Source organism: Peromyscus maniculatus, chromosome 4, assembly GCF_049852395.1.
Source record: "Peromyscus maniculatus bairdii isolate BWxNUB_F1_BW_parent chromosome 4, HU_Pman_BW_mat_3.1, whole genome shotgun sequence".
In the NCBI taxonomy this organism is placed as follows: Eukaryota; Metazoa; Chordata; class Mammalia; order Rodentia; family Cricetidae; genus Peromyscus; species Peromyscus maniculatus.
In genome coordinates this window covers 31,623,097-31,642,252 of record NC_134855.1, presented here as the reverse complement: position 1 = coordinate 31,642,252, position 19,156 = coordinate 31,623,097, and the positions used below count along the sequence as shown (strand labels likewise).

Sequence of the window (19,156 nt, the reverse complement as noted above, 5' to 3'; positions counted from 1 at the left end):
AGTTCTCCATGTAATTATTTTAGAAGTATATTAGGGCAAAATTTTCACTTTTGCATACCACTTTTAGAAATAAAAGATAAAGCAATATTTTCAAAAAGGTACTTAATGGACTTTGACAGGAAGATGGCTCCATGCATTTGTAAACTTAGCCAAATTCAAAAAAATATACTGGTAGAAGGCAAGATTGTTCAGCAGGTACAAGTGCTTTTGGCCAAGCTCGGAAGACCTGAATTCAATCCCTAGAACCCATACGGTGGAAGACCAGAACAGACTCCTCCCAGGTGTCCTCTGACCTTCACACATGTGTACCTGTGGCAACAGGAGCACACACATACACACAATTAAATAAAATGTAGCACAATTTTTGTTAAGTAAAAATAAGTGACAAGAAAAGTATTTCGTTTTTAGTATCAAGCTAAATTATTCATTCAGATTGCTAATTTTATTATATTTTTACCTCATATTTGCTAAATAGCAAGAAATGTTACTTTATTTCATTAAGAATTTTGTTTCAGTTAAATGCAAGTCATAGAAAAGGAGCCTTGATTTTCTTCCCTTGAAATTAGTTATTCTGTCTTTTATTAAAATGTTTTATTCTATAAAGAATATCAAGACTATTTAAATAAAACAATTACATTTTTGAATTTTGACTATCATGAAAAATAGTACATACATGGTGATTCCAATTCCCATTTCTAAAATAATCATAAAGCACATAAAGAATGGAAAAACATACATTAAAATGTTGGAAGTAATTTTCATAGGTTATTTTCATTATCTATACACACATACATACACACACACACACACACACACACACACACACACACACACACACACACACACTTACTTGTATTTGTCTCTTTTGGAGACAAGGTCTCATGTAGCCCAGACTGATTTCAAACTTGCTATACAGTCCGAGAATGGCCTTGAACTAGCTGGGATTACACACATGCACCACTACACACTATGCACTGCCAGGGATGAAACTAAGGGCCATATGCACACTAAGCAAGCACGTTAGCAACTGAGCTATATCCATAAGGCTATTTTAATATCTTTCAACAAAGAATCAGAATTACTTTTAAGCAAGCAAGAAACACGTTTATATTAACTTTATTTTAGGTAGTAAGATAAGATATAACATTATAAAGTTACTTTTATTAAAACATTATATTGTACATTAGGGAAATATATCTCATTTCTAAGTAAACAGTCTAAAGATTTTAACATTTTCATAAGGAAGAGTCTATTTTCCTGTGCAAGGACTCACTCTACTGGTTACATGGAGAATACACACTTACACATTGTGAAATAATTGTTTATTTTCATGAACACTAGAGGGCAATATTTTCATTTTCAAACTTTGTTTATGTGTATACTTGAATGTATACTTAAATTTCACTTGAATAAACATAAAATAATTTTGTATTTTAAATTTTGTGTTTACTTGTAAAAATTAACATGAACACAGCATACTAAAATATATTTTATATGTGCTTTAAAACTTTTTAATACTAGACAACCAAGTACACAAAGTATGTGATCTAAAACTATCATTTTAATGACTAATAAATATTTGACAATAGAGGTTCCTTATTTCTACTTACAATTTAATAAAAAATTAATTTATTAAAACTTAATACAATATAATTAGTTACCAGATCTTTAGAAGAACACTAAAACTCTTTAATCCTCAAAACTCTAAGGCCAAAACAGCTGGAAATACAAGACTAGCAATTAGGAAAGAAGTCAAACACAAATAAAAGAAAAATGAGCACATTACACAATGGGCAGCAAAGCAATATAAATTTAAACTTTTTCCATCTTAGCCAAATAAGCTTTCTGATTGAATGCTACCAAGTAATCTATAGTATGGTATTCCACTCTTAGGTGTAACTCTTAGAATATTTAATTATGAATTAAATATTTATCCACATCAAATGCAAATATTCATGGGCATAAAGTATGATTTTCAATATTTTTTAAAGTACATTATTTAGATAGGGAATTTAAAATGTCCTTCTCCAATTACCTAAAGGTGAGGCCAATGCTGAAAAATCTTGTGTTGTTACTGTCTTAATATTGAAATCTAGAGCTTCAACATATCCCAGTTTACTGATTCTTCAACTTTAGTGTGTTTAAGAGAACTCAGATAGTTCTTGCCGGGCGGTGGTGGCGCACACCTTTAATCCCAGCACTCGGGAGGCAGAGCCAGGTGGATCTCTGTGAGTTCGAGGCCAGCCTGGGCTACCAAGTGAGTTCCAGGAGAGGCACAAAGCTACACAGAGAAACCCTGTCTCAAAACCCCCCCCAAAAAAAAAAAAAAAAAAAAAAACCAACCAACCAACCAACCAAACAAACAAACCCAGAAGTACTTACTTGAACCTAGCAGGTGAAAGAGGAGTAGGTGGAAACATTCCTGGTTCAAAAGAATCAAAATAAGTCACTGTCCAAGAGAAGCTGCAACAGGAGAATCCAGCAGTTAGAGACAGTGTCAGCAGAGACCAGAACCCTTAATGGGAAGAGAGGGAAAGAATTAGTAACATAATTTCAACTAGGCTCTTCATGTCCAGATACTGATGTAAAATTCTTAAGAGATTTGAGTTTAGCACATGCTAACCCACATAAAGAAAAAAAATTACTGGAACACAGTTAGAGGTTGTATCATTAAATATTTTAATAAAATTATTATATGTGCAAGCGAAGACAAATTCTATCTAAAAATATCAAATTTGGTCTTAAGACATTCAACTACAGCAAAAATAGTCAAAACAATTTACTCCTAGCATGTCTTTAACAGTTTACCTTCATGAGCAGTATCTGGCATTTGCTATTGCTTTGTACTAAGTGCGTTCTTTCATTCCAAAACAATCACTTTTGACTTATCAACCAATTGTGAAATACCTCCAAGTCTTTATAATTTTCCTATGAAAATACTGATTCTTCATCCTTGCTCAGAATGTAAACTAAAGCTGACTTCCAACTTATCGAGGAGTTGGGAACTCAAATTGGTCAACTTAGAACTTTTTTCTTACAGAAATCGATCAAATTGAAAGCATAATATAGTGAACCCAAGTTGAGGGATAAGGGTTAGAAAGCACTAGAAGATATAAACAAAGTGACAGGACCCAGGAATAAACTGATCTAAAAATTTCTGGATACTACTCAATTCATTAAGGATATTAGAGGGTAAGGAACTGTTATGAATCCTGTGGTGGTATTGTGTTCCCCAAAATATTGTGTACTCTAATAAATTTATCTGGGGTCAGAGAACAGACAGCCACTAGATACAAAGGCTAGAAAATGGTGGCACTCACACCTTTAATCCTAGCATTCCAGAGATAGAAATCCCTCTGGATCTCTGTGAGTTCAAGGCCACATTGGAAATAGCCAAGCATGGTGACACACGCCTTTAATCCCAGAAAGCCAGCCTTTAATCCCAGGGAGTGGTGGTAGAAAGCAGAAAGATATATAAGGCGTGAGGACCAGAAACTAGAAGCATTTGGCTGGTTAAGCTTTCAGGCTTTGGAGCAACACAGTTCAGCTGAGATTCATTCTGGATGAGGACTCAGAGGCTTCCAGTCTGAGGAAACAGGACCAGCTGAGGAACTGGTGAGGTGAGATAGCTGTGGCTTGTTCTGTCTCTCTGACCTTCCAGTATTCACCCCAATAACCGGCCTCGGGTTTGATTTTATTAATAAGAACTTTTAAGATTCCTGCTACAGAATCCAATTCTCTTTAGTAGTATAGTACATTTCTTAAAATTTATTTATTTTCATTTCCTGTGTATGAGTGTTTTACCTGCATATATTTATATGTACCATATGTATGCCTGGTGCCTGCAAAGGTCAGAGGGTGTCAGATCCTCTGGAACCAGAGTGACAAACAGTTGTAAACTGCCACATGGGCGTTGGGAAACAAACCTCACTCCTTTGCAAGAGCAGCACATAACTGCTGAGCCATCTCTCCAGTCCCCAGTTTTATTTTAACTTCAAGTTTTTAAAGTCTTTCCTAAGTTTAGTTCATTGCATCTACTCAGCAAAATACAAAGGAATTACCCTGTATTTGGTACAGTACTATGTAACAGGAATAAAACAGAAAACATATTGGCTTCACCGAGTAATTTTGGTGAGAAAATAAGAGTATATATAAATTAGTAGTTACCGAATGGGAAAACATTTTTTTAAAAATAAATTTTACATACTCTAAGGTCTCTAAGGAGATAACATCAGAATTCAGATCAAGGCTGTGATTCTTGAAATTAATTTTTTTTTTTTTTTTTTTTTTTTGAGACAGGGTTTCTCTGCATAGCTTTGGAGCCTTTCCTGGAACTCACTCTGTAGCCCAGGCTGGCTTCGAACTCAGAGATCCGCCTGCTTCTGCCTCCTGAGTTCTGGGATTAAAGGTGTGCACCACCACTCCAGGTGAAGTTAATTCTAAGATTTATATATTAGACAGTAATCTTCAACAGCAGACTACTACCAAATACTGAATGCTACAGGACCTTGTATTTAACAATTACTCACATGGACCCTGAGGAACAAAATACATTTAGAAGAAAAGCCAAGTAAGTTAGCTTACAACAGATCCTCCTGCCTCTGCCTCCGGAGTGCTGCCCAGCTCTGACTGCTTCTTGATAAGGGAAGTTTAAAAATGTATAATCTTACTAAAAAGTTTACATGAGATACTTTCAGAGTCCCAGAAGGAAAGACAAAGAATACCAAAGGATGACAAGAAATAGCAATTTCCTGGCTACCCAAAAATGTTGTACTACAGAATATTTTACCAGAAAGCAGGTAAGAAATATGTTCATTGTGCTGTTTGTAAATCCTGAAGCTTAATAACATTGACAACAATGTTGACATGTAAAAAGCAAAATAATTAAACATAAGGAAGTGAAGAAGTGTTTTAAAAGACTGACCTAAAGCCTGGCAGTGGTAGCACACGACTTTGCTTAAGACTAGTTTATAGAGCTAATTCCAGGACAGCCAAGGCTACACAAGAAACCCTGTCACAAAAAAGAAAAGAAAAATACTGACCTAAATGCTGACAGTTCCCCTTTTCCCGTCCCACCCTTTTTTTAAGTTACCCCACAAGAAGTACATGCAATACGTTATCTCTGGCTTGTATGTTGTAACGTTACAAAGCTAGTATACAGATTTAATCAGGGGCAAAAAGGTAAACTTAAAATTTCTTGAAGAGAAAAAAAAAAAAAAACAAAACCAAAAAACGAATAAGCTGTTTGGAATACAGATGAGCTGTTGATGTGGAACAGAAAACCATAGAAAGATGTTCTACCTTGAGTAAATGTGCTTGTGCTTGCACTGAACCTTGCACTGACAGAAGAGTGCTGTTGGGCTTCCTGTCACAGCCATGCAGAAAAAGCTGTACACCGGACAGGAGTGTGGTTTTGTACATCTTGGCAGTTGGCCCAAAAATCATTCTGCAGATACCTCTAAGTGGGTACAGAAATAGCAATAGTCCTATGGTTTAAGTGCTACATCTAAAAGGACATCCAAAATAGAATGCAAGATATTTCAGCAGTAACTCACTTCAGCAAATGTCGTCAGAATGCACCTCAATTTCAAAACTCAAGGCTCTAGGGTCTTAGCCCAACTTGGGACCAAGAATCATAGTAAAGGCTGAAATTCAACCTTCTTGTTACCTAGTAAGAACATGGCAGAAATTACAAACTTTATGAACTCCAATTTAGCAATGTCTGTATTGGCAAGTAAGTGTTATCTGTTACTTAAATGAGTATCTCCAAAAAGAGGTAAACATAATAAGAAAGTTTACTCCAAGATTAGTATAATTTATATAAAATTTCTAAAATAAATGTTAATCAAGAAAAATCAAGATTATAGACTGCTATGAAATGATGAAACTTCAAGATACCTTATAAAGGTAAAGAAGGAAATATCACTTAAAACTCTTTCAGTATCTTGCTACACTTAAATCAACCAGACTTTTCTATCTCAGAACTTTCGGAGCCGCCGGGCGATGGTGGAGCACGCCTTTAATCCCAGCACTTGGGAGGCAGAGGCAGGCGGATCTCTGTGAGTTCGAGGCCAGCCTGGGCTACCAAGTGAGTTCCAGGAAAGGCGCAAAGCTACATAGAGAAACCCTGTCTCGGAAAAAAAAAAAAAACTTTCAGAGCACACCCATCAAATTTACTAAAACTATTCTTGTGAGTAGCCGTCTCATTTTTCTCTAGCTACTATTTAAATAAGTGAATTTTTTTCATAAAGAAACAGAGTTGCTATTCACACAAGCAAAAAGTATTCTTGAGATATCCATCCTGATATTGTACAATTTCATCTTGGACATTTAAGTTATTTTTATATTCATTCTGAAGTAATAAACAGCTGCATGACTAGGAAGTCATGTCACAATGATAAGGCTAAGGCTGTACTGCAATTGTAGTCTAATAGTGCCTATGGTTCTGAAAATTATGAAACTATAAATCTATAAATAAGCAAAAAAGCCATAAAAGTTAATTCCAACAATTTTGACAGGATAGCTCCAAAATGAAAGCTCAGGTAACATTTTAATACTATTTATAAACTCATTTAACTCAATATTTACTTAAGATGAAAAACTGAAAGCACATAAAAATGAAGTTAAGTCTTCTTTCCCAAAGTGACTTATGCCATCCCTACAGTGAACAACTCGAGCTTGCCTGCATCTTGTAAAAGCTAGCAGATAATGAGAACATAACACACAAAGTACTCAGCTGAAGTTCTTTTCTCAGTGTACTGCCCAGAAGTAAGATTCTGACTTTGCTTTTTTCATGAAGCAGTCTTAGTTGAAGGCCTTTCTTATCAGTACACACTGTTAACAGTCTTACCACATATTTTTCAGCCTTTTCACTATTACAAAAAATGTTGCAAATAACATTCTGGACTCAGCACATTATATAGACATCCATTACAGATTTTCAGTGTGTACTGCTATCAAAGGTACAGACCTTGAACTAAGAACACACATCTAACTTCTCTTTAGCTCAATTTTTTAGTTGATATAATGAGGAAACTTCATCTTCTCCATCAACTGAAACTTACTGGACTCAATGTTTTCAACTAATGCACCGACAGGGGTGAGCACAGATTTCCTACTCAAATCTTTCCGGTTAGTGCATTTTTCAAAATACCTTAGTTTCAAGGTATGGTTACTTTTCAAATAAATATGTTAACAACTGTCTGCATTTCTATAAACTTTTTGTATTAAAAAGTTAAGAGAAAAGTATGAACTCATATGTATTTATCACTCAGCTTCAAACAACTAATGGCTAATTCTGTTCACTCTATGTTCTCTACACCTACTTCCTCAATATATCAGAGGAAACGGTCTCATTATACATTTTTTTGGAACTAACATATTAATGGACACAAGTGGTTTAAATAAATTAATATTTTTGGCATATTCATAGTATGAATGTTGGCGTAAACTTAATATAAACTGTAAAACATGCAATTTCAAATCAATTGAATTTGTGCATTTTTTTCTCTTATAGCTATTTTTAGAGAAAGGGTCTTACAGACCAGGTTGGCCCTTGATATTGCTATGTAGCTAGTGTCTGAAAACTTGTTTCTGAAAAGTAAATAAAATCTGGTCTTGGCTACATAAGGAACTTAACCTTAAATACCAAATGTTAAGGAATGGTGGGCGTGGTACACACACGCACATACAGACATACAAAATCGAGTGTCGAAACTATGTATGTATCTGTACTGGTCAGTTGATTTTATTCTGTTCTAGGAGTCTTCCTATGTTGCACAGGCTGGCCTCAAGCTCCTGAGCTTAAGCAAACCATCATGTTTAGCTTCCCAGGCAGCTGAGTATAAAAAACATAACAGACCCAATCCAGAAGCTTAAGTCACCAAACGCTGCCTATGAAGTCTCATAATATAATTTTTGTATGGTATAACTATGACAGGCATATACTAGCCCTACATGTTTAAGTATTTCTGCTAAAGGCAATGCCATGTACTTCCCTAAGTATTTTTCAGGTTTGCATAAAATGAAAAGTTATCATGCTACATGCTGGGAAACAGTAAAGACTGCCAGAAATACTGCAATGTTGGAAACAGGACTAACCTGTCAAATGTGAGAAAACTTGGAAAACTACAACAGATACAAAGCCAACATGCAAACTTAGAGAACACAATGTTGTATGTGTTTAGCACAATCAACCTGGCCTGTGAACAATCTTAAAAGAGGAATGAGTGGAATGTGGTATTAAATCAGTAATTTTATTAACCTTCCTTGAAAAGCTAGTTCAAAGTAAGGATGATTTGCGGAAGAATTTTCAAAGGAGAGCCCAACATCTGTAAATTCTGCAGTGTGATCAATACCATCCAGAGATAGTATCAATCACCCTAATTACCTATGTAACAAAGTTGTGCTGTATTAAAGCCTAATGCTATGATAATAGTCAACCACATCAACTAACTCTCCCAAATGCTCGCCTTTAATCCCTGCACTTGGGAGGCAGAGGTAGGCGGATCTCTGAGTTTGAAGACAGCCTGGTCTAGAGAGTGTTCCAGGACAGCCAGGGCTACACAGAGAAACTCTGTCTCAAAAACCAAACAAAACAAAACCCCAAACCCCCCCCCACATGCTCTTCTACTGTGCCCTAACAAACTTTTTCTTTAAAAAACAAAACAGAAATACAATGACAATAACAAAAAACAAACAAATACTGTATACAGGCTTCCAATGAAGGATTTTTTTCAGGGAAACAAAGATGACTAAAGCAACTTTAGTACCTTAGCAACTTTAGAAGTAAGATTTCCTAACAGGTATTAGGGCTTACACTGCTTATTAATCTGTTACAAATTACCTTTCAGAATTTTTTTTTCAGATCTATTACATTATTGTTTTGAGTATTTGTCTGAATATGGTTATGCACCATGGGCATGCCTAGTGTCTTTAGAGATCAGGAAGAGAGTAGAGGATACCATGGAACTGAGTTATGGATTGTTGTGAACCACTATGATGTGGGTGCTGGGAACTGAGTCTGGTTCCTCTGCAAGAGCAGCAAGTGTTCCTAACTATTGTGCCATTTCTCTAGACCACCCATGTCCCTTTACATTTTATTTTACATGTACGAGTGTTTTGCCAGCATGTGTGTATATGTATCATTTGTGTGCCTGGGGCCCACAGAGGTCAGGCCACATCCCTTGGAACTAGAGTAAGGGATGACTGTGAGTCACCTTATGGGTGCTTGGAACAGAACTGGTGTCCTCTGTAAGAGTAGCAAGTGCTTTTTTTAACTACTGCACTGTTCCTGCCACTACTTTCAAGGTTTAATCACCCTTGAATATATTTTCAGAAAAATGAGTTTAGAAAGAAAAGTGTGTATGTGGGGAGGAAGAGACGCACAACAATTAGTTCAAGCATTTAAAAGTAGTTTTTAACCCATGGTCCTTTGAGTACCTACACAAGAATGATTCATAAAAGCTAAATATCCTTGGACTCAACCTTGGGCTGTTTCATAATCCAAAAGCGTACGTACACACACACACACACACACACACACACAAGCAAGTTGACTGATTCTTATCCATGTCAAAAAGAGAAATGCTGCTAATGTTGCTACATTCTTAACATACTGCGTTTTATCCCAACCCTAGGCTAAGATTCAAAAATATTTGCAGTATTCCAAATTTTTATGTCTATAGAAAGAGAATTCTTTTCATGGTAGAGTACTTACTGGGCTCAAATTACTTCTTTTCTAGAGAAAAAAAAAAATCAACCTACTATCAAAATGAAATTGAAGCAGTTCTGTGATACTTTAAATGTGTCTCGTTGAAATATTAATGTAACAGATCTACTAGTAATAAACAAAATTACCTAGTAAATAATGCAAAATGATGAAATCATTCTCACATAAAAGGGGTACATGTGGTGGTTTGAAAGAAATGGTCCCCACAGGCTCATAGGGAGTGGCACTATTGGGAGGTGTCCTGGTTGGGGTAGGTGTGACACTGGGGGTGGGTTTTGAGGTCTTAGATGCTCAAGCCAGAAGCCAGTCCCAGTGCCTCATTCTCTTCCTCCTGCCTGCTGATCCAGATGTAGAACTCGCAGCTACCTCTCCACACCACATCTGCCTGCATGCTGCCATGCTTCCCACCATGATAATGGACTAAACCTCTGAACAGTAAGCCAAGCCCAATTAAATGTTTTTCTATAGAAGGGTTGCCATGGTAGTGGTGTCTCTTCACAGCAATAGAAAACCTAACTAAAACAGGACACTGTAACTTAGTTGAAAATTTCAACAAGTTTATTCAAAACTTATCCTGCTTCTTCATGTCTTCATTTCAAACTTTTATACCAATTATAAAAAGGGTAAGGATATAATTCCCTAGACATTTCCTTGTCAAGGAAAAGTTTACTCAGAGGCCTGTCAGTTCAAAGCATTCTGCAGAACTTGCTGTGCATTTATTTATTCTCCAACAGATGAGAATTTGTAGCATGAATCTTAAAAGGTCGTATTAAATAAAAACAAACCCGGAGCCAGGTATTGGGGTGAATGCTGAAAGATCAGAGAAGCAGAACAAGCCACAGCTAACCTCTCAGCCGATCCTATTTCCTCAAACTGGAAACCTGAGTCCTCATCTGAATGGATCTCAGCTGAACTGTTGCTCAAAAGCCTAAAAGCTTAAAAAAAGGCTTCAATTCCTGGTCCTTACACCTTATATACCTTTCTGCTTCCTGCCATCACTTCCTGGGATTAAAGGGATGTGTCACCATGCCTGGCTGTTTCCAGTGTGGCTTTGAACTCACAGAGATCCAGCGGGTCTCTGCCTCTGGAATGCTAGGATTAAAGGCGTGTGCTACCAAAACCTATCTTTAATATAATATAGTGGTTCTGTTCTCTGACCCTCAACCACAAGAATTTAAGCTCAGTGTGTGTGTGTATCAAGAACTTAATCATCTTTGCAGTGCTTCTCTGAAACGGGTGTTTACTTATTTTGGTGGTGCTAGAGATCAGAATATGTGCATGCTAAGCAAAATGCTACTACTGAAACATTGTTTAAAGAATGTTTTTCTGTTGGAAAAAACTACTGTCCACATGCTATAATAGATATACTTTCTTTTTTTTTTTTTTTTCCGAGACAGGGTTTCTCTCTGTAGTTTTGCGCCTTTCCTGGAACTCACTTGGTAGCCCAGGCTGGCCTCGAACTCATAGAGATCCGCCTGGCTCTGCCTCCCGAGTGCTGGGATTAAAGGCGTGCACCACCACCGCCCGGCCCTAGATATACTTTCTATAAGCCAAACTATGCCTACTTTAAAATTAATTCCCATGAATCTGATTGAATAAATGTATTGACACTGACTGTATTTATTCTCTTTGATCAGAGGTTCCTAGAGGTTTCTGTCTTGGCATTGATGTTTCTGCTATAAAAAGTTGTTTTCCTCAGTCCTGAATTTTAAAAATAAAATGCATCAAATAGGTAAAGTTCTAAACTCAAAGTCATCTGTGAGAGAGACAGATACCATCAATAACGGTCATCACTAGAAAGCAATAAACTACATAATGTATGACATTTTGGACTCTACAAACTCATCTGGACATTAATGGCAAACAATTACTTTAAAAATTTTATCTCAAGAGAAACTATTTTGTATAAAAACATGTGAACATTAAATTCTTCTAAAGTCTGTTGCATATACTATTTATGTTGGCTACATTTGTGAGCAAGTTAAGTTCTAAATTCCTGAAGGAGTATAGGAAGCCTTTTCCAAAACATAATTAGAAATGACTTAAGTATTTGCTGGACCCAAGTAATGCAGTTATGTTGAATTCTGTAAACATACATTAGTGACCCATTATAAATTATGTAAAATAGCTAAATGTCTATCTAAAAAGTCTAATAACATTTACCACAACCACATATATGAAAAAAATGCTAATGAATCAACTACACATGGTATATATAAAATATTCTATCCCAAAACCTGTATAACTTAAATATAATTTAGAAAAGCAAAAGTAAGTGATTGTATGAAAAAAAAAAAAAAAAGATCAGTTCATACCTAACAGCCCAGTATCTACATCATCTTCATTTTTCAAGTTTTCTGCATGCAATTCTGTAAACACAAAGAGAGGTTTAGGTAGAAAAAGCAGTATTTCTTCACAACATGAATATCCAAACTGTTCAACTGCCAGAAGTACCCTGGAGTCAGAGCTGGGTTCAACTTCTGAATTACGACCTATATTACCTTCGGCAAGCAAATACTTTTACAAAAGTCATAAATATGAGAATAGCGTTTATCCCCTGGGTTGTGCTGAACAAAGTTTGTATAAAAGAAATTTAAGAGCATCGTTTTGATTTCAGTTCCTTGCTCCAGTGTCCAAAACACCAATGTCCTCTGTGATGAACTTCTACTTATGGGCATACAACTTTATATAACAAAAGAAAAATATACTGTGTGCACGACAAAACTATCAGGGTTGAAGTAAAAAAAAAAAAAAATGGTCAAGAGTGTGACAGATTTGAAGCAATGGCAGCCAAACTTTTAAGGCCACAGTTAACAGCCAATAATATATTGAGAAGAAGTAATCTATCTTCCCCACCAAAATCAAACAATGGTAACCTGTTCAAGGGCTAACTGCATCTGATTTAGTTTTCATTAGTAAAGGTAATAGTGGAGTGACAAAGTGTTGAATCCTTTTAATACACGATACTCGGTTTTGAGGTTTCTATTTCTCAATAAATTGGCAAGTCAACACCATGTCTGTCCACTATAATGAATACTAAACCATATAACAAATCTGAATGGGGAAGAGCTGAAGAATGTCTTTCGGGCATTCCTCTTTGGCCAGTGCATCAATTTCTGACCCAGCAGAAGAACAGACTCTGTCCGGCAGTAACTCTACCTCATTACAAACACAGAACAGAAAAGCTATTTTGCCTATAAAAAGTAGAAAGTTGGGATGCGGGAAAGAAATCTTTGTCCTCCAGTTTCTCTCTGTTCATTTGTGAACCAGCCTTAGCACATCTACAGCCTACTGTCACATGAACTTTTTCATGAACCTTTGCAAAGGAGGGACTCTGTGATAAAACAGCCGGGCTAACGTCTCAACTAAAGTGTTCCATGCCTCTACATTCCTTCAGAGCGTGCATTTAGTCAGATCCTTTCTAAACGGTTCTCATTATGGAGCAGGGTCCTCCATCTGGGGAGAGAAGACAAAAGCGGGACGACTAAGGAAAGGTACAGTTTCGAGGGAAAGCTTCGGGGCGGCCACCGTGAATGGGGGCGAGTGGTGCACGGGCTCGGCTTTCCTCCGGACAGGCTTACAAGGGCCTGGGGCTTCGGTCAGTACCTTTAACGATCAGGTAGGCGATGGCGAGGAGGAAAGCAAGGAGGCCGGCGAAGAGCAGCGAACACAGGATGGAGAGGACCTGGACGGGCCAGCGCCGAGCCTGGGCTCTGGCGGCCGCAGTGGCCGGGAAGATGCCGTTGCGCTTATCGGGCAGGACGGGCGACCCGTCCCCGACGGGCGGGAGAAGCGGGGCCCTCCGGGGCTCCGACGACGCCCCGGCTGAGAACTCTGCCCGCAGGTCGCGGGCCACCTGGTCGCAGCCCTCGTCCTCGTCGACCTCGCCCTCCCCCCAGCCGTCCCCCTGAGTGAAGTCGGAATACCCAGGCCGAGCCGCGGGGCCCGGGGTGACCCGGCGGCGCCGTCGCGCGGCCGCGGACCGGGCACTCGCTACAAACGACATGGCGGGAAAAGACCGGGGAGACCCGCGGAGGACGAGCGTCCGCCGCCGCCACGCCCCCTCCCCGCGCGCCCCGGCAACAGCCAATCAGCGACGGCTGCCGGCGGGCCCAACAGCCAATCGGCGACGGCTGCCGGCGGGCCCAACCAACGCGCGCGGAGACGTGGGGGGGGGGGGAGCGAGTGGAGACCGACCGACCGACCACCGCGGGCGCCTCGTCCGGACGCGCCGTGGGGGCGCGCGCCCGGGGCCCCTGAACACACACGCGCGCGCGCGCACGGACACGCACACACGCACTCACACTCAGCGGGGCTCACCCGGCCCTCCCAGGTCCGGTGGGCCGTCCCCGCCCCCCCATAACAGCAGCTTCCCCGCCCCGCTCTGGCCGCTTCCTAACGGCCAATCGCTGGCTCCCTCCGGCGTGTGATCCCCGCCTCTACCGCTCCCCGCCTCCCCGCCCGCCCGCCCGCCCGCCGGCCCGGGAGCGCGCGCGCCATCACTCAGCGTCGGGCGCGCGCACAGCTCGACCCTCCCCCCCACACACCCACACACACCCCCCACTCCCAATTCCTCCACTCCTTCCCCCGCCCACGCCAACCGCGCACGCGCGCGCGCGCACTGGACCGATAAAACGCTGGGGGGGGGGAAACCGCTTACCCCGCCCCCACCCCACCCTGGGGGGCCTCAGGTTTGTGGGGCGAACGTATAACTAGGGCGGGAGGGGTGGCGGCGGAGGTGGCCGGACGCCACTGCCCCACCCCCCAGCGGGGTGAGGTGGTTCCAGGCCGGGAAGCGGGGGCCCCGGCCGTGTCCCCCTTTCCTGGGGGAAGTTGGTGGAGTTGTCCCGGCTGAGCACTCGACGCAGAAACTTCCTCCGTCCTCCCCCTTCCTTTCCCCCCCCCCTCCATGCAGGCGACGCCGAGCGAGGCGGAGGCCGGGGGCCAATCGCCGCGGAGCTGCGTGTCGGTCGCGCGCTCTGATTGGACAGCGGGGAAGCCCGTCAGTTTATTGGCCCCGTTGATCCCGCCCCGGAGCTCAGGGCAGCCTTTACCCTTTGGCCCCAGCGGGCGCCAGCCACTCAGATCGCTTCTTGTTGGTATGTGTAGCGGCAGTGGCCGCCGACGGAGCAGTCTGAGCCCGACGATGAGGCCGGGGACTGGAGCCGAGCGTGGAGGCCTCATGGTGAGTGAAATGGAGAGCCAACCTCCCTCGCGGGGTCCCGGGGACGGGGAGCGGAGATTGTCCGGCTCAAACCTGTGCTCCAGTTCTTGGGTCTCTGCTGACGGCTTCCTGAGGAGACGGCCCTCGGTAAGGGATCGGCTGGGTAGGGGAAAGCGGCACAATGAAAAACCGAGTCAGAGAAACAGGAAGCTTTCTCCAAACGGAGACGAGTGTACCAGGAAGAGCTCCAGATGGTGGGCTCCGTCCCAGGGGAGAGAGGGATGGAGGGCGGGAATGCACAAAGACGGATGTGGGACCTTGGACGTTCCAGTGGTCTGGGCCTAGACGGGCACCGGAGGAAGGTGCCGGGACCCGGGCGGGCTGTGCTGCTGAGAGCCCCAGGCCTGAGTGATAGCGGGGAGCCTTAAGTCTGTAGGACTTCAGAGAGAAGCTGCCATAGTTGGTTTGCTCCGGGAGCCGTGGTGGGGGTTTGCAGGGGTGGGGGGGTTCTGTCGGGAGAATTGGCAGCGGATACTTAGTTTCAGGCCAGGAACAATGGACATGTATGTATGTATGTATGTATGTATGTATGAATGAATGAATATGTATGTGTATGTAATATTTTAAGTTCGCTAAACGGGTTTGTTATTTGCATTTAGTTTCTGGGACAGAATGACAGCCTTTGTTTGATATTTTACCTATATTAAAATATTTGACTTAGGAACTAGTGTATTTATTTCTAAATGAAGTACTCTTCAGTACCCACATTCTGTTTTATGACAAAACCTCATCCAAATGAATGTAATTTTAACTAATAGAAGCTGGTTATATGTATAAAGGGGACAAAGTTGTGTTCACCGTAACAATTTTTAAGTTGGAATTCAATACATAGCCACCAAGTCTGGGCAGTCATTTAGCAGTTGATTAAATCATTGGGTGGGGAGGGGGCTGTAATCTGATAATGGATTTAACTTTTCCCTGTTTTGTTAATTTTCAGGCTCCTTAAAACAACCACTATAGTGTATTTTGTTTTAAGATTAATATTAGTGCCCGGCGGTGGTGGCGCACGCCTTTAATTCCAGCACCTGGGAGGCAGAGCCAGGCAGATCTCTGTGAGTTCGAGGCCAGCCTGGTCTACAGAGCGAGAACCAGGACAGTCACGAAAACTGCACAGAGAAACCCTGTCTTGAAAACTCAAAAAAGAAAAAAAAGATTAATATTAATATATGCTAATCTAATAATATAATCACAGTTTGACTTAATATTGTGCCTTACAGGTCAATTGATTTTTTTTTTTTTAAGTCACATTTTTGAGAAACATTTACTGTGTCTTGCTCACTTTACATTTTTCATTACTTTTCAGATGGGGCATCCTGGCATGCATTACGCACCAATGGGAATGCACCCTATGGGTCAGAGAGCAAACATGCCTCCTGTACCTCACGGAATGATGCCGCAGATGATGCCCCCTATGGGAGGGCCTCCAATGGGACAAGTAAGAATATGCTTTTTACTTTGTTTTGCTTATTTTTGCTTTACTGTGTCAAAACTTTAAAATGTAGGTCAGTGCTGTACTTTCGGCTGTTTAACGATTAGTTTATATCCACATTTTCAAACAAGACAAATATTGATCATGACTGTAACCAGATTTTGAATGTAGTAAAAAAAAATTTACTGACTTCCTTAACAAAATTAAGATTTAAGAATCTTTAAGCTGGGCGTGGCAGCACATGCCTTTGATCCCAGCACTGGGGAGGCAGAGGCAGGTGATCTGTGTGCTGAAGGCCAGCCTGGTCTACAGAGTGAGTTCCAGGACAGCCAAGGTGACACAGAGAAACCCTGTCTTGAAAAACAAAAACAAAATCTTTAAAGTGACATTATACATCTAGGCTCTTTGACTTAATGACTTTTTCCAGGCATGTTGATACTTAATGGTCTAGGAGTAAATATATATATATAAAATAATTTTGGTGAACTGTATAAATGCGTAGCATCAGAAAAATAGCAATTACTTGGGATTTTCATTTAGAATGGATTTTATTCTTGGAATATCTTCTTCTTGTTGGGTGTGAAGGGATTCTCTGCTCTACTACTAATTCTTCCCTGTACAGTGACAAATAGATAGCTCATTTTCTACTTAATTTTTAAAATGATTATTGCTTCAGCACTCCTACTTTTGAGTTGCCCCTTGCATCCCTAGCACAAATTGTAAGTGGACATTTTGTGGGAGTGATTTGGATCAAAAGATTTTAGCTGACTCAGTGACACTGGTAGACAGAATTTCTCTTTCTATGTTAGAAGTGTTCCAGAAAGGCCAGAGCTTCAGTTTCATGAACAGTTGTGTCCTATGGAAGGTTCTATAATACACAGATCCTTGGGCAGGCTGGGTTATTCATTTGAATGTCTTGATAAGTTGGGAAAAATTTCAGTTAGCAAAATATTTTGGAAAGCCAGTTGTATATTTTCTTTTGCTAATGAGTGCTGTTGACTTTGATAATAATGGTTTAAGCAATGAAGACTAAAGTTATTGGTGAAATTGCAGTGGAAACAGGAACCTGTTGTGTTTCTCTTTTTATTTTACCTTAAAAGTAGAGTGGCTCAATGTCAAGTGGTTTTCTTTTATATTTGGAATATAGCCCTTAATTTTGTATAAATTTTTTATTCAAAGGCACCAGACTGAAAAGATTCTGCCTGCAGGAGTTCCTTATATAAAAGATTCTTTTGCTCTGTTACTCTAGAATAACAGTACTTTAAGCTCCCTAGGAGATGCAGAGACAACTCTGATCCTTCTTCTGTACCTTTCCATCTCTAAGCAGCACAGAGCCCTTCTTGTTTTCTTGGTAGAGCTGCTCTTAACTAGATAATGAGCTTTTAAAAAATATTTATTCTTTAAATGCTCTGGTTCTTATTTAAAATTAGTTTCTTTCCACAGAAAGATAAAATAAAACAATTTGCTACTGCCAGATGCTTCTCTCTTTTCTGGGGCCTTCTGTTTCCATTGGGCCAATCAAGGTAAGTTTTGCAAGGGGTTGACCTGCTTACCCTTGCTGTAATGGTGCTGTTGCACTAGCAAACCTGAGATGCCAGCTAGTCATTTTCAGTACAATGCAGATTTTATTTTTGAAGTAATTGGCATAAGCTGGTCACAGTTTGCTTTATGGCCCTTTCTCTTTAGCTGTGCCAGTGACTGCCTTCCTAGTGAGTTGACTTGCTACTCAGTATACTTCAGATATTCTGAATTTTGCTTCATGGTTTTCTACTACTTTTTTTCTAGTCCAATGTTTATGCGTCATAAAGTACACCTGACTATTTAAATGTTTAGAATTCTTTCTCCCTCAGTTGGTCCCGGTGAGGATAATGAATGAATAGGGTACTAGCCCTGAAAGTCTCAAGAGAATAGGCATTGTTTTCTCAAAATTAGACCATTTTCTAGTACCCCTGTTTTTACCTAACAAATACGGGTCCTTACTTTTAGTCAAGCTAGTTAACCTTTTTTCAGCATTATGAAGCTGGGAAAGCATGATATACTGAATCCTCAAGGATTCTAGGACTCTTTCTTAAAGCTCTGTGAACTTTCTCTTAATGATGAACTGATCATTTTCCTACATCATTTCTTCTGTTTATATATGCTCAGAATTATTAATGAATAATAATTATAATGAAGATAATTGAGAAGTAGGGTGCCTGTATCATTGATGGCAGTGAATATATGGTTTTGCCATCCATCTTTTTAAAAAAAGTTTACTAAAAACTTTATAGAGTTTGGGACTGAAGGCTATATAATCTTCAAAAATAGTTGACTCTTTATAACTTCAGGGTTCCTCATCCACTGTTTCAACTAACTATAGTGCATGAAAAATAAATTATGTTTTTCCAGAACACAGACTTTGCTTTGTCGTATTCCCACATGAAACATCTATGTAGTTACCTATGTATAGAGCATGTATATCGTATTAGGTGTTATAAGTAATCTAGAGATGATTTAAATTATACAAGATGTCCATAGGTTATGTGCATATATTACGGCATTTTTTTATGAAAGAGACTTGCCATCTGGATTTTGATATGTACCAAGGTACTGAACAGGTCAGTCTTCTGTCAGTTATCTGCTGTATTGATCACGTCTAAGTTGTCTTGCTTAGATCAGCTGAAGACTAAAATAAGCAGCAGTCTGTGTTTACTGAATGAGTGTGGTCTTTGAGATGTTACTGAATATGACAAGAAATTTTAAAGTTTGTTTCTAAAACAATATGCAGACTAGA

At 40.1% G+C, this 19,156-nt stretch overlaps 2 protein-coding genes across 22 annotated transcripts in view; one reads left to right on the top strand and one right to left on the bottom strand.

Annotated features, from left to right (window-relative positions):
* Nucleotides 1-13,942, bottom strand: part of Arl6ip6 (ARF like GTPase 6 interacting protein 6) — a 36,327-nt gene extending 22,385 nt beyond the window's left edge. Inside the window, exons 1-3 of the mRNA XM_006974230.4 lie at nt 13,337-13,942; nt 12,046-12,099; nt 2,383-2,515 (exon numbers count right to left, since the gene is read on the bottom strand). Coding sequence (XP_006974292.1) covers nt 2,383-2,515; nt 12,046-12,099; nt 13,337-13,736 — 587 coding nt within the window. The 5' untranslated portion in view covers nt 13,737-13,942. The remainder of the gene's footprint in view (nt 1-2,382; nt 2,516-12,045; nt 12,100-13,336) is intronic.
* Nucleotides 13,906-19,156, top strand: part of Prpf40a (pre-mRNA processing factor 40A) — a 50,384-nt gene continuing 45,133 nt past the window's right edge. For 8 of the 21 annotated variants that reach the window (XM_042275298.2, XM_006974233.4, XM_006974232.4 and 5 more), the window contains exons 1-2: nt 14,625-15,041; nt 16,258-16,389. In XM_042275298.2, the coding sequence (XP_042131232.2) occupies nt 14,640-15,041; nt 16,258-16,389 (534 nt within the window). In that variant the 5' untranslated portion in view covers nt 14,625-14,639. Of the gene's footprint in view, nt 15,042-16,256; nt 16,390-17,826; nt 17,907-19,156 lie in introns of those variants that run through there. The other 13 variants (XM_042275300.2, XM_042275299.2, XM_006974234.4 and 10 more) reach the window with 7 other exon arrangements.